Below are 27,857 nucleotides of genomic sequence, written 5' to 3'. Positions count from 1 at the left end.
GGCTTGGCAGCAGGCACGTTTATCTGCTGAGCCGTCTCACTGGCTCTAGAATAAGCATTTTCACAAACACCCAGCTGATGCCCGTGGCTATTCTTACTCAGGGGTCGTCTACAGCATGAGCCACTGGTAACCAGGGGCCAGGTCAGTACATCTGGTAACGAATGATCTGGCTTCCGTGGCAGGAGTGGAGGTGATGGTGGACCTCTGAGCAGCACCAGTCTCTTCTCATGGATTTTTATACACAACCTTCCTTCAGAGGTCCCAGACTCTGAAAGAGTGCTCCTTACAGCCCCGGCCTTTCCACCCAGTGGAATCCTCCAGATTCCTCTGCCCCTTTCAGTACAGGGCCAGCCTTTGATGACAGTGACATAGGCTGGAGCCAAGCCTCTACAGCTTAAGAGACACGAGTGTCAGTCCATTGATGTTGACAAGCTTCTTTCTGGTTCTGGGACCTGTATTTATGGCTGTCTCAACTTCAGCCATAGGCAGACGGGCACGGGTAAGGTACATCTCATGACAGATGTAGTTCAGCACCATAGAAACAGGCCAAGCAAGGGGCTCGTTCTGAGGAGAGTCCCAGCTGTTGACTTACCTGTAGGTCTCCCTCAATCCATCTACCCTCCTACATCCTCAATTCTCCGGGGGAGATCAAGAGAGGAGCTGACACCGAGATGACCTGTCTGTGGAATAAGGATGGTACCTACCTGACGCCTCTCGCGACCTTTCTGACCAGACTTCAGGCAGTGGCACTGTGCTTTGGGTCCTGTGTGCCAGACTCCCTTGTCGTAGTGCCTGAATGGCCCCTGTTGGGCCGAGGGTCCAGACGGGCCTGAGTGGCAACTACCAGAAGGTCATTCAGAGATTCAGCACGGCTGTGAGAACCCTGTAGGACGATGATGGAGGGTGTATCCATCTTCTTCTTCCTGCTGGAGCTGCGGCTGTGGGAACACCGCTCCTTGGACAAGGATGGGTACTCTGCAAAGGCATAGTCAGTCAGCACGGATTCCTGGCGACCTCCTACCAGGCCCCCAGGCCCCAAACTGGCTGAAGGTCTTGGAATCCAGAGTCAGTTTTGCTTTTCTGCCTCCACTCAGTTTCTTTGATCTCTCAAGACTGGCACAGACAATAGGGCTTATCTGAACAGGAGCAGTGGATGTTGAGTACCAGCTGACTCTTGCTCAGTGGGGATGGAGACCCTCTGAAAGCATGAGCTCCATCTTCAGATAGAGAAGAGGATGTAACCTTTCGACCTTGGGATCTGTTCCAACCTCTTCCCCTCTCTTTAATCCTATATGATTTGAATCTTCTTGTCACTATTAGTTTTGTTTCTTTTTTTTGGGGGGGGGGTGGGTGGGTGTTGATTATTTGTACTTTTTTTTTTAATCGGTGTTTTGCATGTCTGTCCGTCTGTGTACCACGTGTATGCCTGATGACCACAGAGGCCAGAAGAGGGCGCTGAGTTACCTGGAACTGGAGTTACAGAGAGTTGTGAGCAGCCATGTAGGTGCTGAGAATTTAACCTGGGTCAGAACCAGCCAGTGCTCTTAACTGCTGAGTCATGTCTCCAAGCCTCTAGTTTTGTAATGTAAACCGTTGTACTATTGTTGTGCCTGTGCGTGTTTGCGTGTGGGTCCGTGGAGCACAGCACACAGGTGGAGGCCAAAGAGTAATTTTGTGGGCTCAATTCTTCCCACTCACCTTTACGGGGGTCCCAGTGACCAAATTCAGGAGGTCAGGGTTATGTGGCAATCACTTTTACCCACTGAGTCATGTCACCAGCCCTGGTCACTTTTAATTATTTATATTTTTAAACATTTTATTTGTTGGGGCTAAAGAGATAGCTCAGCAGTTAAGACACTGTGGCTGTTCTTTCAGAGGACCTAGGTTCAAATCCCAGCACCCACAGAGTAGCTTACAATTCATTGTCTGTAACTCCAACCCCAGGGAATCCTCCAAGGGTCTCGGGTATACATATAGTATGAAGACACGTATGCAGACAAATGGCCCATATACATAAAATAAGTATGCTATTTGCTTTTATTGATGTGTAAGCTCACACTCATCCATGGACCATATGGAAACAGGTGCTCAGAGAGGCCAGAAGGGGGCGTTGGATACCCTGGCCCTGGAGTTATACAGACTCTTATGAGCTGCCCATTACAGGTGCTGGCACTTATGTGTTTATTTATATGCTGGTGTTATCTATTTAATGTTTTAGAAGGTGTCCTGTTGTGTCTCTCAGGCCTCTTGGCTCAGCCTCCTGATTGCTGAGACTGCCGGCATTGTGTCACCAGACTGACCCCTAACAGTTTGGAAGTCGAATGTCACCCGATGCTCCTGAGAGGATATGGAACCTGTGTTGGCTAGCCATGAAACAAGTTGGTTTCACCCACCACTGTATGAAGGCACACTGCCACCCAAGACCTAAGACACTGGGTCTGTCCGGTCATCCACCAAGCCTTTGAAATCCATGAGCCTAAAACCAGCATATTCTCTTTAGACGTTAAGGACACGAGTCACAGTAAGAGAAAGATGACTTCGGTGCCTAAGCTCTTGGCACACCTCAGCCTACACTGGTACTCACGTGACTTGGGAGCTAGGAACAAGGGGCGTTTCTTCTTTATTTGAACCTTCTGCAGTATCTCTGACATCAGATACTGCCTCTTAATGTCATTCTTCATCAAGGTACAGTTCAGGTTCGACTGCCTGGATTTGGAAAACATGAGAGGCTTGCATTTCTTCTCCTGGATCGGTTTGTGGGAGGCCTTCTGCTGCTTGTGCTTGTAGGAGACCACGTGGATACTCTCGGGGCTGCTACACTCAGGGCTGGTGGAGAGGCTCGTGCTTGCCAGGGATTCCAGAGATGTTGAGATGGGGGCTGTGGCATCTGGGGAAGTCTCTACAGATGTTATGGGCTGAAAAAGAGAACGGCCTGGGATGAGACTGCTCCTGAGAGAAACATCAGAAATGGCCACAGTGGTGAATTAGGAGCTGCGCTCAGGGGCTGGAGAAGTGGCTCTAGTTCCCAATGACCCCTTCTGCTCTCTATGACTACCTGACACACATGGTGTACATGTAAACAGGCACACACACACATACACACACACACACACACACACACACACACATACACACACACACATACACACACACACAAACACACACACACACACACACACACACATATACACACACACGATTTTCATTTTAACGATTTGTCTTTGTTTTGAGATATTTTTAAAAGAATTATTTATTTTATTTTATGTATAGGGGCACACTGTAACTAACCGCCTTCAGACAAGGGCATCGGATCCCATGACAGATGCTTGTGAGCCACCGTGTGGTTGCTGGGATTTGAACTCAGGGCCTCTTGAAGAGCAGTCAGTGCTCTTAACCACTGAGCCATCTCTCCAGCCCAAGATATGGCTTTACTGTACAAACCTGGCTGTCTTCCAGACTGACCTCGAACTCACAGAGACCTGCCTGCCTCTACCCTCCTGAGTGCTGGGATTAAAAGGTGTATGCTCGCTACCCAATGTATAAGATTTTTGAAAATTAATCTCATTAAATCTTATTTTTTAAAAAGGCAGCGTTAGGCAGTTCTCGGTGAATTCAAGGCAATACTGGTCTACATAGTGATTTCTAGGCCACCCAGGGCTATCTAGTGAGACCCCATCAAAAACAATAACAAAAAATTAGAATCAAAACACGTCAGTAGAGAGACAGAGAGAGAAAGGATATGCCTTGGGGATCCATGGCTTTGGGTTTGACAGTGACTGTTGTTTGGTACAGCAACCAAAGCAGAAGTGGCTAGACTTCATCAAACTCACACCCTCAGAGTAATGGCAACAATTAGGAGAGCAAAGCAAATCCTGAATCTGATCAATTGTTTTCACTCGGCTCTGGCTGCGGGAACCAAACACCGTTGAGAGCCGTACAGATGGCTCTGCTGTGGACTGGAGAGGTTGGGTCAGCCATGAAAGAGGTTCCAGGTTCCACAAGACTGGGTTCAATTCCCAGCACCCACACGGCAGCTCAGAGCCCCAGGTGACCTAACACCTGCACACAGACACACACATGCAGGCAGAACACCAATGCACATAAAAAAAAAACCATTAAAAAGAGAGAGAAAGGATGGCTGTGTGGGTAAGGGTGCCTGCTGCCAAGCCTAGACACCAGGATTTCAATGCCGAGGACCCCGCGTGGCAGAAGAGAACCACATTCTGCAAAGCAGCTCTGAGTGTTTACAAACAGAAGAAACTTCGTCTTTTAGAGTACTGGAGGTTGAGAAGCTGAAGATCAAGGTGCTAGCTGGGTTTGCCTTTTTTCTTTTCCCCCTTAAAATTTTTTTTAAAATTCATGGTGATGGGATTTGAACCCAAAGCCTAGTGCCTCCAAGACTAACAGCCTACATCTGAGCCGCACACCCCTAGCCTGGTTTTGTGTCTTTGAATCCTAACTCTTCATAAACAGCCCATTTCTGTACCCTCACATGGAGGAAAGAGCTAGCTAGCAGCTCTCTCGGGCTGTCCTTTCTTCACAGGGCCTCACTATGTGTCCCTGGCTGGCCTGGAGCTTGCTGTGCAGGTCAGGCTGTTCTTAGACTCAAAAGACTCACTTGCCTCTGCCTAGTGAGTGTTGGAATTAAAGGTGTGCTCCACCACACTGCTTTGGTATGCTAAAAGAGTGACTCTGGGTCACTCTGGAGTCAACTTTTAGTGTGTGTGTGTGTGTGTGTGTGTGTGTGTGTGTTTGCTTGTTTTAAGACAAACAGGCCTCTCTCTACCCCTGGATGTCCTGGGATTCACTATGTATACCAGCTTGAACCCATAGAGATCCACCTACCTTTGCCCTTTAAGTGCTGAGATTAATGGGATGAGTCTCCACACCTAACCCAAGATGGAGGAAGAGAAGGATGACCTGGATCTATGTGGCTTTAATGAGCCACAGGTAGCTATGAATATCTTTTTTTTGAAGGCCTTTTTAAAAAATATATATATATTTATTATATTTATTGAGTACCCTGTAGCTGTTTTCAGACACACCAGAAGCGGAGCTGTGGGAGGGAGCCTCCTCAATCCATCCCAGCAGGTATGTGTTCCACTGTTTGAGCTTCATGTATGGGGAAACAGAGGCACAAGCAGTAGCAGTGGGTACCCAAAGAGCTACAAGTTAGGGACAGAAAAGGGACGAAAAAGCAAGATTCTCCCCACCCACTCCCAGAGCACGGCCCTCTGCTTACCTGGGCACTTCTGACTATGTTCACCGAAAAGGCCGACTTGACTTCCTTGACTTTGGAACTGGGCATATGGAAGTCCGACTCGGAGCAGCTGGGATTTGAACTCCTCAGGTCGGGGACAGAACTGTAGTTCCTCGCAGACACGGGCTTGCAGGGCATGAAGCTGGCCTCCTTCTTGGAGTCCTTCTGGTCCGGGATGCCCGCAGTTGCCGTTTTCTTTAGGCCTCTGATATTTAAGAGCAAGCCAGATGGGCAGGGCACTAGAGCCACCGGATGTAAGGACTGGGGAGGAGGAAAGCAAACACACAGCCCGTGGGGAACGGGGTCCTGTCCGCCATCGGAGTCATCCGCACCCTAGGGAAGGTGCAAAAGAGGCCAGGAGAAAGCAAACCGGAGACACCAAAGACTTTCTAATCTGGAGCTCTTGGCCTGGGTTCTGGATCCCTTAAAAGCTCATGGCTGGATTATGAGAGGGAGTTCACAAAGTGTTGCATAGCTTTCATGAGACTCCTAAAGAGTCTGTGATGCCCCCCGCGCCCCAACAGAGCTGAAAATCATCTCCAGCTCAGCTCTAGATCTGTCCTTCCAGCTGAAGTCTTCAAGACTAAGGAGATTCTCAGGCATGGTGGCTCACTCCTGCAATCCCAGCACTCCAGCAGGAGGATAGCCATGAGTTGTAGCATAGTCTACATAGTGAGTTCCAAGCCAGCCAGCAAGGGCTCCGCAGTGAGAGTGAGACACTTTGAAAGTAAATAGAAATTTGGAGGGAAGCTGGTGATATAGCGTGATTAGCAGGCTAGCATGCTTGAGGCCCTGGTTCAATCTCTAGCACCATTAACCAGGCTTCGTGCCTCATGCCCGTAATCCTAGCTTTCGGGAAGTGGAGACAGGAGGGTTAAAATTTCCACGTTATCTTGGGCTACCTAGCCAGTTTTGGGTCACGGGAGACCACTATCTCAAAACAAAGCAAACGAGACTGACAAGGTGCGCTGGAAAATCATCTGCGCCACTGAGGTAGAAGAGAACAGGAGGCTGGAGACGGACAAACCAGACTCAGATTCCAGGACAGTGAGGTGGCCACCCTGCACAGACAGCATGTCGGAAGCACCCTGCCCTGTTTAGTCACTCCCATGGGATGTCCTGAGGACCATGTCTCCCAGCAGCCCTCTGAGGAGCTTACTGAAGGGAGCATTCCCACCCAGGCTGGAGATGAAGGCATTGAGTATACACAGTTGGGGAGCACACATGCTAAGTCTCTAGCACAGCCAGGCAGCTCTCACTTCCAGAGACAGACCAGTGTGAGTATCCTCTACCACCGGGATGGAGGGATCATCGTCTAACAGATGCCGGGCTCTGAGTGCCCCTTTCCTGTAGTTCAGCCCTCCGGGCAGCCATCAGTGTGTCTGTGCTCGGAGCAGAGGTCTCCGTGGCCCCCTCCCACGGATCGGCCCAAGCCGGGGCAAGGTGCTGGCGACACACACCCCCCCCTCCTCGGAGTTTACTTGTTTGGGGGGACAGGTGGCCGTCTTGCACTTCGGCTGCTGTCTGTGTCGCTGGAGTCGCATGATTTTCTGCTCATCCGCAGACTCGCCCTGCATCTCTTCCTTCCTCTCCTTTTTTCGGAAGAACTTATTTTCCTGTTTCTGCCTCAGCTCCTGGATCAGCTGCCTGTCGATGGAAGAACAGGTGGGTGTCATGGGCGGGCGCTCCCCTTAGGGGACGGATGAGATGGAATGAAGAGGGGGCTGGAGAGACGGCTCAGTTTGAGTCCCAGCATCCCACATGACAGCTCGAAACAGTCTGTGTCTCCAGTTTCAGGAGATCTAATGCATTCTGGACTCTGCAGACACTGCATACATAGACATACAAGCAGGCAAGGCACCTATATATGTAAAATAGACAAAGAAGATGGGGGGGGGGAGGACCGCAAGCCTGCACACAAGTGACTGAGGGCCAAGGAGCAGAGCGGATAAGAAAGCACCATCCTTCCAGCCATCCCCAGTCTGGAGAATCGAATGTTTCCAAGGAAGGGCTACTTCTCAACACCACTGTGCCCTTGTCACTTCCCACTTCCCTGGAAAGAGGGACTGGGTAGGGGACTAAAGCAAGGGGCTCCTGTGTTGGGCCCCTTCATTTGCTGGACTCTCTGGCCAGTGAACCCTGGGCCTGGACCAAAGGCAGTGAACCAGATGAGATCACTCTAGAGAGTCAGGAGACAGGGTAATCCTAAGTCCTTCGGTGTCATCTTGATGTCTGACCTTCTCTATCTCTGTCTTCCCCTCTCATAACTGAGGTGCTTGGTAAGGACTGGACCTAATTGGATGGCTCTCTTCGAGTCCTTGGGTTCCATATAGTCTGGATTCATAACACATTCCTGAGACAGTTGTGGGCCGGGGTGTTGGTCTCAAGGATGAGTATCTAAAACAGAAGCTCATCTATTTAGTGACTTGCTGTGCTACAAAATCTCCCATGTCCTGGTCCTCTTGAGACTTGGACTGGGGCTGGAGACTTGGCTCATTGGTTAAGAGCACTGACTGCTCTTCCAGAGGTCCTGAGTTCAATCCCCAGCAACCACATGATACCCATAACCACCTATAATGAGATTTGGCTCCCCCTTCTGGTATTCGGGTATACATGCAGGCAGAATGCTGTATACACAAGTAAATAAATCTTAAAACAGAGAGAGACTCAGATTGTGTCACCTGCAGATCGAACACAGTTACCAGGACACCCTGTCCACCTCAGCCCCAGAGGGTGCCTACCGCGCATACAGCTCCCGGGCTCTGGAAGCAACCGTGTTCTGGAAAAGGGAGCTATTGTCCTGGAAAAATTTCTCATACTTCTCCAAATTCAGAGCAGGGTAGATGAGCCGGAAGCCGCCACAGTTTTTCATCTCATATTCCTCTGTTTTTTGTAACCTCGCCGCCTGGAAACCCTTGACTTCCTCCATCCTGTCAGAAAACAGAATGCAGGACTACAGTGATGTTCCCTTGAAAGGGACAGGTCCAAGCGGGGTGTCATCTAGGGCCCTGCACATAATAGTGGCTGGTCAGTAAAAAAAAGCAAGAGTGCTTCTGAAGGGGGCTTTAGCACCCCTGGGACAGCCAGTGTCACTATGTTGCCTGACGGGGCAGACTGCCGCCGCCTTCCCATTCTCCCTCCTACCCTTCTCTGGAGAAAAGAAGCTCATATTTTGCCACATTTGAAGGCTTCTTGGATGGACTTAATGAGCCTTTGTGAGCTGTGGTGACCTCACTCACCACGGGGGGGGGGGAAGAGATCAGGTAGGATAGCAAGATGGACTTCCCATACAACAGGGACACCAAGAGCTACTGAGCTATGGAGCCAACTGACACAAGGGAGGCCTGCGGTGTGGCAGCTAAGGTGTCAGAAACAGCGCAAGGCCTTCTGGAGTCCCAGGCAGCAGGTAGCCCCGGCTCTGGAGTTTAGAGCTGTCACCAGCCGGCTGAGCTCAGCCCATCCATATCAATTTCCCGTCAGGGATCCTGGTGTCTCTGGGACAGGACCACACTGGGCACACAGAGTAGGCATGGCACGAGGAAGTGCCGGGGAGTGTCTCCTGAGAGCAGAGCTGCTTTGCAGAAGCAAGACCCAGCTTTATGGCAAATGGTGGAGAGGGGGTGTCAGCACAGAGCAGGGCAGAGGTCGCAAAGGTTTGTTTGTTTGTTTGTGGGGTTTTTTTGTGTTTTTTTATTTGTTTGTTTTGTTTTTTTGAGACAGGGTTTCTCCGTGTAGCCTTGGCTGTCCTGGAACTTACTCTGTAGACCAGGCTGCCCTAAATTCAAAGAAATCCACCTGCCTCTGCCTCCCAAGTGCTGTGGAATTAAAGGCATGTGTCACCACCTCCCCACTGCTTTTGTTCCTCAGACTGGTAAGTTCTAAATCTTCATGTGATGTTAATCAATCTATTCCATATAATTATATGTATCCATCTTAATCTCCGGTTTCCAGGAACAAAGAAAGTCTTAATAAAACTGTTCAAGTTGCTAAATTCTTGCTGCAGGATATGTGATCATGTTGTGCACCCCAAGATTGTGTTATTTACTGAAAATACCTGTTTCTAGTTGTGGTGTGGCTCAGCCCTTAGCACATACCTTTAATACCTCTGGCTGGAATACAGACATACCCTTAGTATACACCTTTAATTCCAACAATGAAGGTAAAAGTTGATTGTAAAAGGAAGCACCCATGTTTGAAAGTGATGTTTGGGGAGGGGACATGGGGACAGGAATGGAAGGTGCAGGATCAGGTGTGGAAAAGGACAAGAGAAATGGCCAGATAGCCATGAAAATGAATGGAAATCTGCAACTGACAAGGGTGAGAAAGTAGGGGGCATCTTCATGATGAGAGAGATACCTGGAACAAGAGAGGTACCCAAGACTCAATGGGGTTGACCTTAGCTGTGACTCACAACACTGGGGTTGTGGAACCTGAAGGGGCCACCCCCGTAGCCAGGCAGGAACCCCAGTGGATCAATAGAGACACCAACCCACCTACAAAACTTTCAACCCAACATTTATCTTGCCTACAAGAAATTAGGCATGGGGGAGGGGGCAGAGACTCAGGGGATGGCTAACCAATAACCAGCCCAAATTGAGACCCATGCCATGGGCAAGCACTAATCCCTGACACTATTAATGATGTTCTGTTATGCTATACACACAGGAGTATGTTGTCCTCTGAGAGGCTCCGTCCAGCAGGTGACTCAGACAGACACAGACACCCACAGCCAAACAGTGGGTGGAGCTTGGGGACTCTTGTGGAAGAGAAGGAGGAAGGATTGTGAGCTCCAGAGAAGATGGGAACTCAAGGAGTCCCAGAGCAGTGCTGTTGCTGAAGCGCCCTACATACCCTCTCGCCCTCCCCACCCACACCATGCTCCGGTTCCTGCTTGGTCGTACTTGATGCAACGTGGTTGGAATGTATCTGCCTCAGAACCATGACATGACAAACCTGGCTAAAGAACTCGAAGAGACTAAAAAGAACCTGGAAGTCAAGAAGAAGCCCCCTCGTTCCTGATGCTCACCGGGCACTGCATCCTGGACCCACCAATTCCATCCTGGGGGTGGGGGGCTGCCTCCTTCATAGCCACATCCCAAGCTGTGTTCCTCTTAGGTCTGAGACCCTAAGGTTGTTTCAGATCCAACACAAGCCAGATGTAGAACTAGTTTTTCGTTTTAAGCATCCCCCCTCCCACCCCCCCCCCCGCCTTCCATATCTTCTGTCCAGCTGCTTCTGAGGCCTCAGACTGGAACTGTGGTGCTAGGTGAGCAAACACAACCATAACTAGTACCCACTCACCTGTGCTGTGGGAGTCCTGCCGTCTGTGGTCAAGAAATGACTGGATTTACTATCTAGAAGTGACAATAGGAGCTTGCTAGACAAACTAAATTTTGTTAAAATAACTAAAATGAACATGAATTAATTTATTATATACTGCTGTCAAGGAGGAAGAGAAGGAGGAGATAGAAACTCCACAAGAAAAAATAACCTGGACCTTTGGGGCTCTCAGAGTCTGAACCACCAACCAAAGAACACGCACCCTAGGCCTCACTGCACATATGTAGCAGACCTGCAGCTTGGTCTTCATGTGGGTCCCAAACAACTGGAACCTATCTCAAAAGCTGTTACCTGTACTCGGGATATGTTCTAACTGGGCTGCCTTGTCTGGCCTCAGTGGGAGAGGAAGCGCCTATCCTTGCAGAGACTAGAAATGCTAGGGGGTTGGGGTACTGAGGAAGGGCCCCACCCGCTCAGAGGAGAAGGGGAGGGGGAGATGGGAGAAGGATTGTGAGGGTGGGGTAACCAGAAGCGGGGCAGTGAGAGGGGATGTAACGTGAATAGTACAGTGGAAGAAAGGAGGCAGTTTTACCAAGACAATTTCACAGAGAGTGAAGAACGAATAAACTAGACACAGGCAAAGACAGACTGAGTCAGAGAAGGAGGAGCCAGAAGATTAGAACAGATTTCAGACTTAGTTTGAGGTCTGCAGAGCAATTCAGGAGAAGCTGAGAGAAGCCAGTTTGAATCAGTCAGTTTGAGCCAGAACAGCTGAGTTGAGCATCCAGAGTTTGGAAAGAACTAGAAAGGCCAGTTTATTCAGTAGTCTTAGAGGTGTAAAACATTCCAGGACTAGATCAGATCGTATGGAGACCAGAAACTTCCAGGACTGGGCCTAGGTTAGCAGCGGGAGGCAGTAAGGCTCCTAGGTTACAATTAGAGCTGGAAGAGAAAAGATACTGTTGCAAATTCTCCATCACAAATCAACTTTCTACACAGGATTATTATTTGTTAGCAATGGTCCACTCTATTGGGCATAGTGATAAACATCTGGAATCACAGTACTTTCGAAGCTGAATCAGCCCGAGTGTTGCAAGTTCTATGAAAGCCTGAGGTACATTAGAAGCCATCTTAAACAAAACAAAAGAAAACAACAACAACAACAAACTCACCAAAAGCAAGCAAGCAAAAAGATAAAAAACAAGGGCTGGGGACTAGAGAGATGGTTCAAGAGCTGAGGACCTGGGTCAGTATTCTCCCAAGAGCTGGGTGTGGCCATGCATGTCCACCCTTGAGGGCACACCAGCCTGACACCCAGATGCTGGGCAACAGCCTGGCTTCAGAGTCAATGAGGGACCCTGTCTCAAAGGAATGAGGGAGACAGTGACAGAGTACCTGATGTCCTTCTACAGCCGGCCCCATAGCACACACCCACAAAACTACAACAGAAATCCTGTCTCAAAACAAGCAAAACTACAACAAGCCTTCTATCTATTCTATCTATCTATCTATCTGTCTGTCTGTCTGTCTGTCTGTCTGTCTGTCTGTCTATCTCTGTGGTGTGTGTGTATGTGTGTGTCCTGTCTTTCTCTCCCAGGACCTCAAGCTCGCTAGCCAAGTGCTTTAACAATAAAATGCAGTTAGGAAACTTTTTTTTTTCCATTTGTCTGTTTAGTGTGTATCTATACATATGCATACACACTGGGTACATGGAGGTCATAGGACAGGTTGTAGAAGTTGGTTCTCTCCTTCTGTCCTATGGAATATAGGGATGGAATCCAGGACATCTAACTAACGGCATATGCCTTTTTTTTTCTTTTTGGCTTGTTTGTTCAGTTGGTTGGTTGGTTTCTTTGTGTAGCCCCAGATATCCTGGAACTCTCTCTGTAGACTAGGCTGGCCTCGAACTCACAGAGATCCACCTGCCTCTGGCTCCCAAGTGCTGGGATTAAAGGCGTGCACCACCATGCCTAGCTTGAGAGTCCCTTTACCTACTGAGTTGCCTCACTGGCCCAACACTCACGGACTTAACAGTTTCTAACAAACTATGGTACTGGTCAGGTACTAGGTCAGGCTTCCTGGGGATAGTGTCCTTCAGTCTCCCTAGCATCTTATAATCACATAGGCCCACCTCACAGTGAGGTCCCCAAGCCTCCAGGAAGTGACAAAAAGGCCACAGAACTGGCAGACTTTAGTCACAGCCAGGGACAAGACAGGCAGTCTTAACTGAGGGCCGGAAGGATGAGAACGGGCTGCCTGGAGCCAGGGGCTCTGCTCTACCTGATCTCCCGGTTTGGACACTGCTGCAGGAACCGCCCGCGCTGTTTCTCCTCCTCCAAGACTTTCTTTTTGTCACAGCTCCCCAGGTTGATGAGGACCAACGCATCATAGAGCAGGCTGTCTTTCACCTCTTTATCCAAGTCGGAGTCAGTGGAGAAGCTTGGAGAATGGTTGACCTGTGAAGAGATGACATCAACTGGGGATGGGGCTGACCAGTTGTGAAAGCAGAGATAAGGCCAAGACTCCACCTCCAGGTACCTCCAAGGACGGCCTCAGGGCCCTGACTGTGTACGTGGGACAGAGCTGAGAGCGGTCTAGACTGGAGTCACTGTGAAGAAAGCAGGGAAGACAGGAAGTGGAATTCCCTCTAGGGTAACCAGGAAGGATTTTGTTTTTGAGACAGAGTCTCTCTATGAAATCTTGGCTAGCCTGGACCTACACAGACCAGGCTGACCTGGAACTCACAGCAATGCACCTGCCTCAGTTCCCTGAATGTTGGGATCAAAGGCTGCACTCCCCTTCCCCCCAGTTCTATTTTAGTCCTTTCTCCTCTGGAAGCAACTAGAGTTCCTTCTCTATAGGTCCTCCGTCTCATGGGTGTGAGCAGCCATGTGTTCCCTCTCATATATACTGTGCTCTACACACAATGGGGAGGAAGGCAGAGGTCTAAAGCCACAGGTTTAACCAGACATAAGTGGCTCTTGCCTGTAAATCCCCCTCAGGAGGCTAAGGCAAGAAAAGAACCAAAAGTTTGAGGCTAAAATACAGTAAGTTCCAGAATAGTTTGTGCTATAAACTATTTCAAACAAACAAGCCACACACACACACACACACACACACAGAGAGAGAGAGAGAGAGAGAGAGAGAGAGAGAGAGTAGAAAAGACAGAAGGTTGGGAGGAATGAGGAAAAGGAAGGAGTGAGGAAGAGAAGAAGAGGAGGAGGGGAGAGGAAAATGAGAAAAGAACACCAGAGGAAGCAGTCCATACACTAATCCCAGCACTTGGGAGGCAAAAAGCAGGTGGATCTCCGTGAGTTCGAGTCCAGCCTGTTCTACAGGTGAGTTCTGGGTCAGACAGGGCTATGGAATGAGGAAAGGGGTCTAGGGAGGATAGAAGAAAATACAGAGGGAAACAGAGTTTGGAAGCAAAGTGATTCTTTCTAGAAGCCAATCAGGACTGAAGGAGATACAGAAGGCAGCTGGAAGACCAGTTCCTGCCCCCAGAAGAGTGCATGTGGTTCAGAAGTACAGTGGGACATTTGTGGAGTGCCAGCAGCTTCTGAGACTTGCAGTGCCAGCTCACTCTGTCCTTGGATGAGAGCTCCAAACAATGCCCCCTTCCCCAGCCTGAGAATAAGGGTTGAGCGGGAGGGAGGGAAGAGCCCCAGGATTCTACATCCTTGTCCCTCCAAGCGTGTTGAACGGTGGCTTCAGAAGGCTATGGAACCTAATCAGGAAGTAATTGGCTTAGAAATCTCTTCCTCTCCCTACCTAGGGCTTGTGCTTCCCCACTCTGACCACAGAATCACCTGTACTGGAGTTTGGAACTGGGTAGCTCACGTCCCCGAGAGTAAGGCAAAGCTGCTCTCATTTGAAACCAATCACTGGCAACCCAGTTTTAAGAAGGGACAGCCTCTTTGTGGGAAACACAGGAAGCAGAACGGTCTTTAGAATCACTCTGCCAGAGAATGGTGGCAGTGGTAAATCTGGTTGGACCTCAGAAGGGCACATTTCCCAGCCGTCTACCCCCCTCTGGTGGCCATTTCTCAGCTAAGCGTAACACCCTATGGGCATCAAGCACCACGGAAGGGGAAGTAACAGAAGTCAATCCAGGTGAACCAGGAAGTCAGAGTCCCCGGAGTTGGCTGACTCCCGAAATGGGAACAGTTTACATCTCCAACTAACCTACCTCCAGCAGCCAGGGTTTGAGCTTTCGGTCCAACAAGATGTCAAAGCCCAGGATTTCAAAGCAGGCACTGTTGATCGTGTGGCTCGGGAAGCAGGTGTGGTAATTGTGCTTGATGACTGGGTAAGCCGATATGAGGGTCTTAATGATGACATCCTCGATGCCCCTCCAGATCTGCTCCACATCGTAGCCGTGGGTCTTCATGTATAAGTTGAAGGTGGAGAGTTTCCTGAAGGGGAACACGGAGTATGGGGGAGGGAATTATTCCTGGTCGGCCAGTGTCCTGCATCATGAAAGCCAGGAACTTCTGGAGATGATAAGGCTCCAGATGCCGTGGAGAAAGAACATCCAGAAGCTAGAGTGACACCGAGGCTGGGTCAGAATGGAAGTGTTCATGTGCAAGTCACAGGCCCAGCCTCCTCAGGCCTTCAGAACATTGGAGTACACACCCTGAGAACTTTCTAAGAAACATCTGTGGGCTGAAGAAAGAGCTGTCTGAGGATTGGTTGGAGAGCAGCAGAAATGAATGTGCATTCAGAGACAGATGCTCTCTCTCTCTCTCTCTCTCTCTCTCTCTCTTTCTCTCTCTCTCTCTCTGTCTGTCTGTCTGTCTGTCTCTGTCTCTCTGTCTCTTGCTTTCTTGTCTCTCTCTGTTTCTGTCTCTGTTTTTGTCTCCCTGAATCACTCTCTCTCCTTCTTGCTCTATCTCTCTTGTTCTCTCTCTGTCTTTTTGTCTCTCTGTCTCCCCCCCCCCTCTATGTTTCTGTCTTTCTGTCTCTCATTCTCTCTCTCTTCTCACATTGCTGATTTGCTTTAGGAGCAATGGTTTCTCAGCCTTTGGTGACCTTTTGAAACAAGTAGGGACCTTTGAAAAACAATAACACCTTGGTTACACTTCAATCACTTGAGAGTCTAGGGAACCTAAAACCAAGTTCTGCTTTGGGGCTGCCCACAGAGAACAGCAGGCCCACCCATAGCATGTCCACACTTAGAGATACCAGCTGTCCCAAGCACACTACACTGTCCCCAATTTAAACACAAAGCCCCACATTCCAGGAAACCTTTGTCTTGGGAAGTCTGAGGTGCCTGGCCACCCTGTCAGAGAGAGTCACCTGCCAAACCTGATGACCAGAGTTTGATCTCCAGCATCCACACACAGAAAAGAAGAATTGATTCCTGCAGGTTTTCCTCTGACCTCCACGTGTGCACTGTGATACCATGGTATGTAGCCTCTCCCCCAAATAAATAAATATAATTACATTTTGTTTCTGTTTTTCAAGACAAGGTTTTTCTGTGTAGCCCTGGCTGTTCTGGAACTCGCTCTGTAGACCAGGCTGGCCTTGAACTCGGAGATCCACCCATCTCTGCCTCGAGTGCTGGGATTAAGTGCACCACTGACACCCGATTCTAAAAATGATTTTTAAAAAGCCGTTTCACTGGTTCCCGTGAAGGTTAAAAAGGAGCTGGCTGGCCAGTCAAGGGGCTTGTGGGAAGGGACTAACCAACAAGTGACCTCTGCACCTGCCACCTCTGTCATAGGAATGAGTCAGTACATGCAGAACACTCAGGATGTGTCTAAAGAAGGACAGACAAGCAAAGGCCTCTTCACACAAAGGGCTTTTCTTCACCCACCTTTGTCAGGTTGAACCGTTTTGCATAAATGGATCTTTCATATTGTTGGAAGAAAGCTAAACCTTTCTAGTGGGAAAATAAAAACTTTAATTTGCCTGATTGGGAAATAAAGTTTTCTGGAACAAGCTACACATTTCCCTGATTTCCTATAACACATGTTTCACAACACAACATAAGCCTTTCTTGATGATGCGGCACCCCTGCCTTGAAGATGCTCTGCCTGGTGATTTTCTTACGCTCCAGAGTGTCTCGGTTCACTTTGACACCAGGTGTGCCCCAGGCACACCGAAAGGCCCTCCAGTCTCACAAATTTTCTCTTTTCCTCTCCAACTGAATTCCTGCTCCTGCTGACCTTGAACCCCACTGGGAAGGTCAGGGCAAAACTGGGGGTGACCTCAGCTGCCAACTTTGAGGAGGCAAGATAGTTAGTATGGGAAACTGCCTATGTCTCAGCAGATGAGGGTTCTCAAAATGGGGGAGCAGGCAGAAAGAAAGGGAAGAAAGAGGGGAGGGGGCAGTATGGAGGCCGACACATATTATGGGGTGAAGAGGTTCCTCTAAGCCCAAGTGTTAGAAATGTGGCCCCCAATGCTGTAGTGTTGGGAGGCGACCTTTTTGCAAGGGCTCTGCCCTCTTAAGTGGATTAATCTTTGCATGGCTGAAAGGGCTGTGGGTGTGGCTCTGTTATAAAATCTCTCTGGCTGCACTGCACTTGCAGAGCTGAGAAGAGATGGGTCTCTAGGGGGAAAGGCTGAGCCAGGAGAGGACAGAGCGGAGCCCCTGGAGGCAGATGGCTGCTAGGATGGAGAGGGGCCCAGAGAAGAGGGAGAGGTCATAGCAGGGAAAGCATAGAGGCTGGGTGGGGAGGGGCAGAGGCTCTGGGCTGAAACACACATTTAGCATGTGTGAGGTCTTGGCTCCAATTCTACTACTGCCAGGGGGCGAAAATATTACCAGAAGTGTCTACATTTTATTCTGGTCTGGCCGTCCCCACAACACAGTGTCCACCAGAGCCAGAGGGCCTGAGGCCTGGTATGGTTTCAATGTTTTTACATTTACGTTTTCTCTCTCTCTTTCTCCCATCTTCCCTCCCTTCCTCTCTCCCTCCTCTTTCTTTCCTTTCTCCCTCTCCCCTCTCCTGTCTCTATCTCTGTCTCTATCCCCATCTCTGGTTCCAGGTCTCACTGTATAGCCCAAACTAGCCCAAAACTTATAATCCTCCTGCCTCAGTCTGAGAGCTCCAGAGTGCTAGGACCCAGTGCCACTGTATGTCAACCACAACGCCCGGGGAGGTGTCATTTCACACAAACGAAGGTAAATAAAGGCCCTAGGACTAAAGGAAACTAATAGAAACAGTACTAGGCTGCAGCATGGGTCACCTTGTCACACAGGGACCTGGGCAGGTTGCATCGTTGGCTGTACCCTAAAACCCAGGGATGGAGGCTCAGAGTCAAAGCAACTTGTACAAGCTTACTCAGTGGACAAACATCAAAGCAGGGGTTGACATGCCTCCCTGACCAGGATGCTGAACCAGTGCAGGGTCTGTGGCATCCACAGTCTGGGTAGGAAGAGGAAGTGCCAAGATTTTAAGACAACATGGGACTGCTATCCTCTAAAAAGGGGGGGGGGGAGTGGTTGAAGTTGAACATGGCAATGCACACCTGTAATCTTAGCACTTGAGTGAGAATTTGAGGCTACCCTGGGCTACAAAGCAAATTCTAGGCCAGCCTTAGCTACATATCAAGACTTATCTCTAAGACACTTGGGAAAGCAAAGGCAAGAATCAGGAGGTAAAAGCATCTTTCACTATAATCAAGTCTGAGGCCAGCTCTGGTATACACACATACAAAAACACACATGTACACACATATAGCAAACACACAATATACATACATATACGTACATACACACATATACACAGAACTCTCAAACAAACATGCACACATGCACACACACACAAATACATACAAGTATATACACACACACATACATGCTGTACTAATAATAGTCCATGTACAGAAACAGTGGACACAGCTGTTGAACCCAACTCTATCACTCAGAGCTGTGTGACTTCTCTGAGACTCAGTTTCCCTTATCTGGGAAACAATTGGTTGACCTAACATCACTCTCCACCCAGCCGTGTCCACAGTGTGGTGGTGAAACTCCAACAACAAATCCTTAGGCACCAGCTATCTGCCCCAACACCCAGACACTCCCTTTGCCCTTCTCTGCCCAGCCACACACACAGTTCTTGGTCTATCTATCTCTCAAATGCAAGCTGATGAATCAATAGCTTGAGGAGAAAAGCTGCATGTGGAGGATGGGGGTGTAAAACCAAACCCTTAGGAATCCCTTATTTCCCCTAGTCTGAAGGCTGGCTAGCCACAGGCCAGGTGACTCCAGGGCATCATGACACATCAGTTGAGAATCTGTAATGGAGTAACACCCCAGGGAACTACAGACCAAGGAATCACAGCTGCCAAGTCCTCCTCACTTGGCAGCCTAGCAATCAATAAAGTCTGTTGATCTGGAAATGTCAGGAGGGCAACTGTAACAAGGTATGTTTTGGTGTGTGTATGTGTTCTGCTGGGGAAACTGGTCATGTTTATCTCCCTCCTCCCAGCCGCCCAGGGTTTACGGCATGGCCTCCTTTTAATGATTAACAGTCCAGAGAGTCTGCTCGGGGCTGAGAGGCAAAGCAGGCTTTGCAGAGATCATGTGACCTGAGATGGAAATACTGGCAGGGACTGAGTGGGTTTGGGCAGAGCCCTGGAAGATGAGTGAAGCGGCCCTCTTACCTCTTACTGCCAGAGTAAGCATCTTGGATGAAGTTGGAGCTGTTCTTGTTGATAGAATAATTAGTCAGGTGCATACAGATCTCATCCTGGGGAAAGGACACAAGGCTGACAGGCTGAAGCAAGGGCCTTCTGGGTCCTTTTCCCCCCATATGCCCTGCACTGCCCCCAACCACTCCCATAGTTCTCGGGGCTTAATGGGAAGAGGGGAAATTTATAGGCATAAGCAAAGGGACAAACAGGAGGTAGAAACGTTTTCCCGTAGCCCGGAGTATAAGAGACTCCAGCTTTTCTAGGACTTGGGAGAGGAAGATTGGGAGCAGGGCTGCTAGGGAAGTGTATCCATGGTCTTTGCTTCTTGAGCACCTTTGGCCTGTAGCTCTGGTGTTGGAGTCAGGAAGGCCTAGCCTCAAGTCCCAGATGCAACACTTCTTAGCTGAGTGAGACCAGTCAAGTTCCCTATACTCTGCGAGTTTTAAGCTCATCTGTGAGCTGGAATACCAATCTCTGTCCTGGAGGGCTCCTGGTGGGATTGAATGAGAAACCCCGTAGAATCTGGGTCACGGTCAGTATTTATCTGATGCTTGCCAGCTCCCCAGAATCTGAGGATGCTACAGTGCTGAGGGGGAAGGGAAGGCCGCGTGTCCACTTGGCTCACCAGGTTGTCCGTGTTGGGGTGGGAGTAAGAGGTGGTGGCAAATCGAGCCAGTCCTTCATTGTACACAAAAACCCGGAGAGGGTCACAGGAGGTCACCAGCACATAAACCCGAAGGTCAAACTTGAACCCGTCGATGATGAAGGGCTGGGTAGAGAGGAGAAAAGTCACGCCAGCATCGGAGGTGACAATCAGAGGTGAGGATGTCTAGCCCCCATCTCATCAGGGATCGATTGCCTAGTGGTGTAACGAGAAGGCTGGCTTAGGGTGAGGAGCAGCAGAGACAGATGTGGGGTCGTCACCAGACCACACTGTGTCTTCAGTTCCTGAGCTATTGAATGCTTCAAGCAGTTCTCTCTAACAGCTGTCTCAGCAATGAACCAAGCTACAGAGTCCTAAAATGGGGCACACGTTCCCAGGGCTACATCACTTACTGCTGCCTTCTCCAAGACTCTTCCTGCCCCCCCCCCAACACTTCTAGAAGGATCCCTCCCTGAAGTGGGCTCTATCACATGTGGTCTGTGACTCCCCCCACCCCAGTCAGGGAGAAAAGCCGGTGACTATGAACTTCCCTAGATGACTCCCCTCTCCTAAATGAGACAGGGCTGCCACAAACCAAGCTTCTGCCCATTTGAGGGGGAGGTCGGCCTGTTGAGGCCAGATCTGTGGTGAACTGTGAAGGGTGAGGGACATTGTGATTTGTAAGGTTTGGGATGGGTCACATCCAAGGCATGAGACAGGCTCAGTTTCATCTCCACCTCTGCCTTCCACCAACTTCATTTCGAATTCTGTCCCACAGATCCCGAGGCCACCGTGGGCAATAAATACACAATCACAGTGAGGAAGTACCTTTGAGATATAGAGCTGACAGATCATATCCTCCCCTGGCTTGATTTCTTTCACCGACCGGGTAATGAATATGCCTTTCCCTTGGCAGCCCGAGTCCGGCTTACAAATGTAAGTCTTATTTTTTCTCATCCTGCTGTAAGTCTGCAAATCTCCCCAGCTGTCTCAGTAGGGAGAGGACAAGACACACCTTTAGTTTGGGAACCATGGCAAAAAAAACCCTAATCTTTATTTATTTTCATTTATTTCATGTGTGTGGGTGTTTTGTCTGTGTCAGAAGAGAGTGTCAGGTCCCCTAGAACTGGAGTCATAGACGGCTCTGATCCTATGGATATATATGTATCATATGTATATACTGCTGCTGGGAATCAAACCTGGGTTCTCAGGAAGTTAGTGCTCTTAAATCCTCAGCCATTGTTCTCTCTAGCCCCAGGAGGCTCTTTATGAAAACAAAACAGACAAGGTCCTGATGTGGACAGACAGACGCTCAGTGATCCAGCCATACAAACATTACACTTTAAAGGAAATTCATCCTGGGTTCAAACCTAGGCAACAACACTTCTCAGCTGTGAGACCTGTCTCATGCCTTCCTTTGTTCCATCACATAGATTGGGTAGAGTGATGTGATGTGCCCCAGGAAGTCTGACTTGGGTTTACACGTGAAAGAACTGAAGTTTTGCTCCCAGCTTGAGCTCTGACAATAGGACCACCTTCTCATACTGAACTAACGTCTGGACTCCAGTGCCTCACTGTGATGCCTCCCATTAGGCCAGGAGTACAGGAAGACAAATCACACTCTTGAATGCACTCTGAAAAAAGGGTGCTGAGGGATGGGGATGTAGGTCAGATGTAGGCCTAGTGTGTGTATGAAGCTCTAGGTTTAATCTCCATAGCCATATAAACTATGTAATGGTGTGTAATTGCGCAGGTCTATAGTTCCAGCGATCAAGAAGTGGAGGCAGGAGATCAGCAGTTCAAGAACATCCTTATTTATTATTTACATAGCATATTTAAGGCTAGCCTGGGCTACTTGATGCTATGTCTAAACAGACACACACACACACACACACACACATACACACACAACCAAAGTGTACTTAGAAGAAAGAAGGAAACCAGATTAGCACTGAATGTGGTAGTATGTACCTATGTTCCCAACACATAAAAAAACTAAAGCAGATGGACTGAGAGTTTGGCCTAGCCTTGGCTATATAGCAAGGTCTTCTCTCAAGAAATAAAGGGACAGGGATAAAGAAGCCAAATCAATGGATTATAGGTATTTCAGACATTGTTTTGTGCTTTAATTTAAAGGAATCTTCTGTGCACTGAGAAGTCAGAAAGTAGATTGCTCTAGGATGGCTGTGAAGCCTGGAGGCTCCTGTTATCTGAACAGCAAACATGCTTCCTCATTTACTTATGTATTTATGTGCATTGGTGTTTTTCCTGCACGTGTATCTGTGTGAGGATGTCCAGTCCTGGAGTTACGGACATCTGTGAGTCGCCATGTGGGTGCTGGGAATTGATCCTAAGTTCTCTTGGAAGAGCAGTTAGTGCTCTTAACAACTGAGCCACCTCTCCAGCTCCCTTTTAAATACTAGTTTTTTTTTTTTTTTTTTTTTTTTTAATTCGAGACAGGGTTTCTCTGTGTAATTTCTCTGGCTGTTCTGGAACTTGCTCTGTAGTCCAGACTGTCCTCTAAATGACAGACCCTGCCTGCCTCTGCCTCTCCAGCGCTGGGATTAAAGGCGTGCACCAGCACCAGCCAGCTAGCACAGGCTTCCTTTGAAGTTAATGCTATCCCTGAAGATTGTTCCAGACACATTAGGAAGAGTCTACAAGCTCCAGGGCTCTTGATTTGGGGGAAGACTTGGTGGAGAAGAGAGGATGAGATTCTTTGCAGCGTGAATATAATTTTTTGAAAACATTTCTATTTAATTTTTTTAGATGTAGAAGTATGTATGTGCATTGTGCTATTCTGGGAACCAGACCTGGGTGCTCTGCAAGAGTGACCACCAGTCTTAGCTGCCGACTGTCTGTCCATCCATTTGAATACGATCACTGCCACCACCCTTTCTTTGCAAGCCCTCATCATGCCCCAGGTCACACTCACGCCATCTCTCTCTGTCCCCCTTACTACTCCGGACAGGATCTAGAGGATTACATGTACTGGGAGTAGGTTTGTACTCTGAAAAAGGAGGGCATTCATTTGGAAGTGTCCATGCCATTGAATGGGACAGGCTAGGCAGCCTTCTCTGTTCTTGCTCTAGGTGCCAACCACAACCTCATTTTCTCCTTAGAAATTCAGATGGCTCAGTGGTTAAGAGCACTGACTGCTCTTGCCAAGGTCCTGAGTTCAATTCCCAGCAACCACATGGCGGCTCACAACCATCTGTAATGGGTTCAGATCAGACACCCTCTTCTGAAGACAAGTGAACTCATATACACACAATAGATAAATAAAATCTTTTTTAAAAGTGTTTTTAAAAATTCAGAAACTACACAGGCAGGTGGTTGGAACAAGTTCAAACCCAGCAGCTTTTGGGGGCAGAGCAAACTTTGATCCTAACTGTGGGTCCAGCCTCCAAGGCGCCCATCCCCGGCCTAATTGACAGCTCATTTTATGAGCTGTGTTTTCTCAACCTTGGACGCACCCTTACCCTTTTTCTTCCTGAACAGGAGGGAGAAATACAGAAGGTCTTATGGAAAGGGATTATGGCAGTTGGGAAATTGGGCAAGAGAGAAAAAAATAACAGTGGGAGGCGACAAAGGGGTGTGTGTCCTGGGCACTCACTCAGCAGGAAGACACCAGGTCCTGGGGAAGAAATGGAAGTCCTTAGGAAACAGCTTTAGCATGCGGCTCATATTCCGGGCCAGCAAGTCCTTGCGGCAGATCTCACTCATCCCAGGAAAATGATTGATTTTCTGCAAAGAGAGTGCCGTGAGATCCCTTCTAGAGCCAGCGGTACAAATGGGGTCACCACGGGCCAGATGCCACACATCCAGGGAGGCACATACCTGGTAGCTCTTCATCTCCATCACTCGCTCCAGTGACACCGAGTAGTCGGTCCAATAGAGAGTCCAGTCGTCATTGTCACCCGCCTCTCGGAGGCCATACTGCTGGGCGGCCCTGCGCACTGTGAAGAAGTCGAAGGGAAAAAAATGGTCTGGCAAGGGACAGAAGCAGGAGAGCTCTGTGCGGGAAGGTCCCTATCCTGTGAACTCCCAAATCACATATTGAAATTAGAGAGCTGGCTCCTTGGGACTGGAAGCCATCTTGCTTTATGGACAGAGTAAAGAGTGTGGGGAATGGACAAGGTATTGAAGGGTACATCTGAGGCTGTATGGGATGAATGTTAGGTTCAGCCTGGCTTCTTTTTCCCAGGAAAGAGTCTTCCAGTTTGTCTCCAAACGTTAAACCCTGGATGTAAACCAATCCTTAACCATAATCCAGGGCCAGGTTTAATCAGTGAGATAAACGAGTACAGAGGTGAGTCTTGGGCTAGCCTGAGTTACACGGTGAAATGTCTTGGGCTAGCCTAAGCTACACAGTGAAGCCCTGCCAACAAATGTGTGCATAAACAAGCAAGACTATACGTTGAGCATGTCACTGTGAGTTTCACAAGGAGATTTCCAGTTTCCTCTAACAGTTTATGGAGCCACGAGAACCAAGCATTTGGAGACCCTGTTTATCACCCTCGGGCATGCCCAGGACTGACCCATCCCCATCCTCCAGTCCCCATCACGGATCCCTTGAACACAGATGCTCACCACTGTCATACCGGCAGTTGGATAGATTGATCACCAATCATCTGGAAAAGAGAAAAAGGCAGACAGCAAGACACAGACAGATACCCTGGCCAGAACACAGGGCCCAGACCAGACACACATGCCCCACCCAGCTGCCACACTAAGCCCGGAAGGCCTGCCCCTCCCCCATCACTAAGGACAGGGCGCAAAGGACACAGAGCAGTAGGAACCCTGCACTCACAGTCCCATTATCCCGTGTGCTATGATGACGTTCGTGTTAACATCATTGCCTCAACCCCCTGCTTTAGTTTTGTCAGTGATGGGACTCGAACCCTGGGGCCTCCCGCCTGAACGTGAGGCACCCAACACTAGGCTACATTCCCAGTGGTCCCTGTGCTTTTAAACCATCAGCCCATCGGGGACAGGAATTTTAAAAAGCACATACTTCTAACTAAAATATTGTCTCCTTCCCCCCACTAAGGGAAGCTACTTAGAAGGTAGGCAAGCTCTCCACAAGGTAGAGAGAGAAGCTGAGTGCATGGGCTGCAGCCACCGGGGCTGGCATGTCACTGCGGTCCTGTGCAAGTATGAGAAATTCCCAGGACACACGCGAGCTTGCGCCTACGAAGGGAAATTTTTCTTGCTCCTTCAGCAAGGAGCTTCCTCTCCACCCTGTCTTTAAAAGGCATTGCAAACACAAGTGGAAGGAAAGTACTAGGTGTGATTCGAGGTTATACACGCTATTATGGGATGTCATAAAACAGAACGCTGAAAAAGTGGTGTGATCCAAACGAGACAAGCCTTTAGTGTCCCCTTTTCCCCTCATCAGCCAAGACTCTCTTCCCTCTTTCCTCCTGCTCTTATCAACACTGACAACACACACACACACACACACACACACACATACACACACACACACACACACACACACACACACACACACACACACACACCGTGCATCTTCGTTTTTCATTACTAACCTTTTTTTCTTCCTCTTTTTCTTGCCATGCTGCTGGGCGCTCTGGAGCTTCTTTTGTGTGTTCTCTCTCACAAAAGCCAGGGTGACCAATTCTTTTAGCTCCTCTAGATCTTCTGCGGAGCTCTCCTCCCTCTCTTTGGCCCCTTCCTCACTTTCTGAAGTCAGGCACTGTAGCATCTTCCTAGCCCTGGAGGAGGCTCTGGGGAAACACCATCCCTCCCTGGAGAGAAGGCAGAGCGATCAGCAGTTGCGTGGGTCCACCTGAAGGGGGCTCTCCTCCCTTGCTCATGTCGGTTCCCAACCGACTGGTTGGAGTTTATGAAAATGCTCCCCGCTCCAACTTCACTCCCGGTGTGCTGCGCTCTGGGAGAGAGCTAATTCCACCATTGCCAAAGGTTCTGACCTTGGGGACTCGCCTAGCAAACCCTGGCCTTGGTTTTTGCCATTTGGGATTTTCTGAAAGAGGCTGCGCTGTGTGCAACGGCATCACCTGGTAAACAATCTTATTATTAGAGTGAGTGTGTGCCTGGAGACAGCCTCAGAACTAAGCTTCAAGCCTTCCTAGCTGCTGGACTGAGTCCCAAAGGTGCGGTGGAGGTGGGCTGAGCTCTGTTAACCCTTGCAGTGCTGAATTCAGCCTCCCACAAGGCAAGATGCAGGCATGAATTAAGACACATGGGTGACTGTTAATCAACTGATATCCGTTCCCAACAATTCTGAGAAATGGAACTAAGAGCTTCTGGAAAACTAGTACTCTTAACTAGCAAGATATCTCTCCAGCGCGCGCGCGCGCGCACACACACACACACACACACACACCTCCAGTATTCTGCCTTCGCCTCTAGAAACACAGTCTGCCTCTAACCCTGGTCTTCCTGGCCACGTTCAGATCACATCCCTCACACTAAGGCTCTTGTGGCCTGTGGGGCCCATTTCCCAAGGCTCCCACCTCCTCCCTTCTTCCCATCAACACCATCAGGTCACCTTCTCTCCTTGATGTCCACAGGTCTTTTCTACTTACCTGCCTGTCCTGCCCACATACATCCTTTGGGTCAGACTTTTTTTTTTTTTTTTAATATAATATCTTTATCTTTCAGATTCTTGCTGAACTCATGTTAAAGGAGGTCTTAAAGCTTCTTTCTGCCCATTTAATATATCATAAAGCCCATTTATGCTGGCAAAGTTTGCATGTCTCTAGGTAAAGTATTTTGCATTCTCTCTCTCTCTCTCTCTCTCTCTCTCTCTGTGTGTGTGTGTGTGTGTGTGTGTGAGTACCCCATGGGAACTTTTACTATTTGGGCTAACTAGCACCAACAATAGGCAATTATAGCAAGCTCACCAGAGCCACGGAGTCTCTTAGGAATCAGCTCCCTTCTCTGCCCAACTCACTACTTCTAGACAACACCTATATCCCACGGCCAGCTCTTTGACCCCAGAGCACCTTACACTCCACTCTGCCCTCTGCCTGAACCTAACCTGGTGGTGATGGTTCGGTTCTAACTATGAAGGCTACCTATGACTAAGCCTTCATATGACATCATTGCTGCATTTTGCCAAAGGATTTTCAAATACATGTTCTGAGTAAATGCTCTCAACTCTGCTCCTGGGAAGGAGGGCAGAAGTGTTGCACTTGCCAACAGCCTTGCTGGTTTTTTCACTTTTGGAAAACATGGCTGCCCTTAGAACAACCAACAGAGAAAACCTCAGCCCTATGAGTCACTGTTCCCAGTGAACAGGCACACACTTGGCAATGTTTGAGAGAACTAGGGAACATCAAGTCTTGGCCTTGGGCTGCTCCCTTCCTCGAAGGTAAACCAGTTCCACCCCCTAGGCCTTTCAACAATGCTCCTCTTTACCAAGCCCTAGTGCAGGAGTGGCTCGTTTACCTAAAGGTTAATGTTAACTTGGGGAGAAACTGACCCCAAATTTGAACTCTGGAATTGAGGATTGTCTGCCTTTTTTTGAGGGCCTTGTCCGAGTGGTAAGAACAAATCGTGTCTGCCTCAAAGAGAAAAAGAGTTGTGTGGCTGAGGCAGGAGAATTATGAATTCTAGGCCAGTGTGAGTTACATGATAAGTCTCGGACCCTGTTACAAACACGCGCGCACACGCGCGCACACACACACACACACACAAAGTCAAAATCTGTTTGCTCTTGTGTGACAGAGCTCCAGCACACAGAGCAAGAGACCAAACCCGTGAACTCTTAGAGGAAGAGCTGGTCCATCAGCACCTACTTGCCCCCACCCTGCCAGTCCTGTGTTCCAGGCTGCCTACCACACAAGGGCCACCCAGACCAAGCCTAAAACAGGAGCAAGACAGCAAACAACAGTCTTGCTAAGTGTAAGCACTTTGGCTTTGGTCCCTATCTTTCTTCAGACTTGAATATTTTTATTTTATGTGTATGGATGTTTGCTTGCATCTGTTTGTGAGCTGTATTTGTGCAATGCCTGTGAAGGTCAGACCTTCTGGAAGGGA

The 27,857-nt window shown here is 48.9% G+C and overlaps 1 protein-coding gene across 1 annotated transcript; it reads right to left on the bottom strand.

The window, feature by feature from the left end:
- Positions 1-736: 736 nt before the first annotated feature.
- TTLL6 (tubulin tyrosine ligase like 6) lies at positions 737-25,581 on the bottom strand (the record flags this gene model as incomplete). The annotated part of the gene is made up of 14 exons (XM_080924410.1): positions 25,378-25,581; positions 24,423-24,456; positions 23,670-23,788; positions 23,446-23,576; positions 20,658-20,814; positions 19,812-19,955; positions 19,157-19,242; positions 14,730-14,955; positions 12,821-12,996; positions 8,002-8,190; positions 6,742-6,907; positions 5,243-5,521; positions 2,585-2,915; positions 737-975 (listed from the first exon to the last, which is right to left on the bottom strand). Exons 1-14 carry the CDS (start codon positions 25,555-25,557, stop codon positions 737-739), a joined length of 2,457 nt encoding a protein of 818 aa, XP_080780536.1. The 5' UTR covers positions 25,558-25,581.
- Between the last annotated feature and the right edge of the window lie 2,276 nt (positions 25,582-27,857).

Source organism: Micromys minutus (assembly GCF_963924665.1).
Source record: "Micromys minutus genome assembly, chromosome: 10".
Lineage (NCBI taxonomy): Eukaryota > Metazoa > Chordata > Mammalia > Rodentia > Muridae > Micromys > Micromys minutus.
The sequence above is the reverse complement of the archived record's forward strand: the minus strand, read 5'-3'. Positions and strand labels throughout refer to the sequence as shown.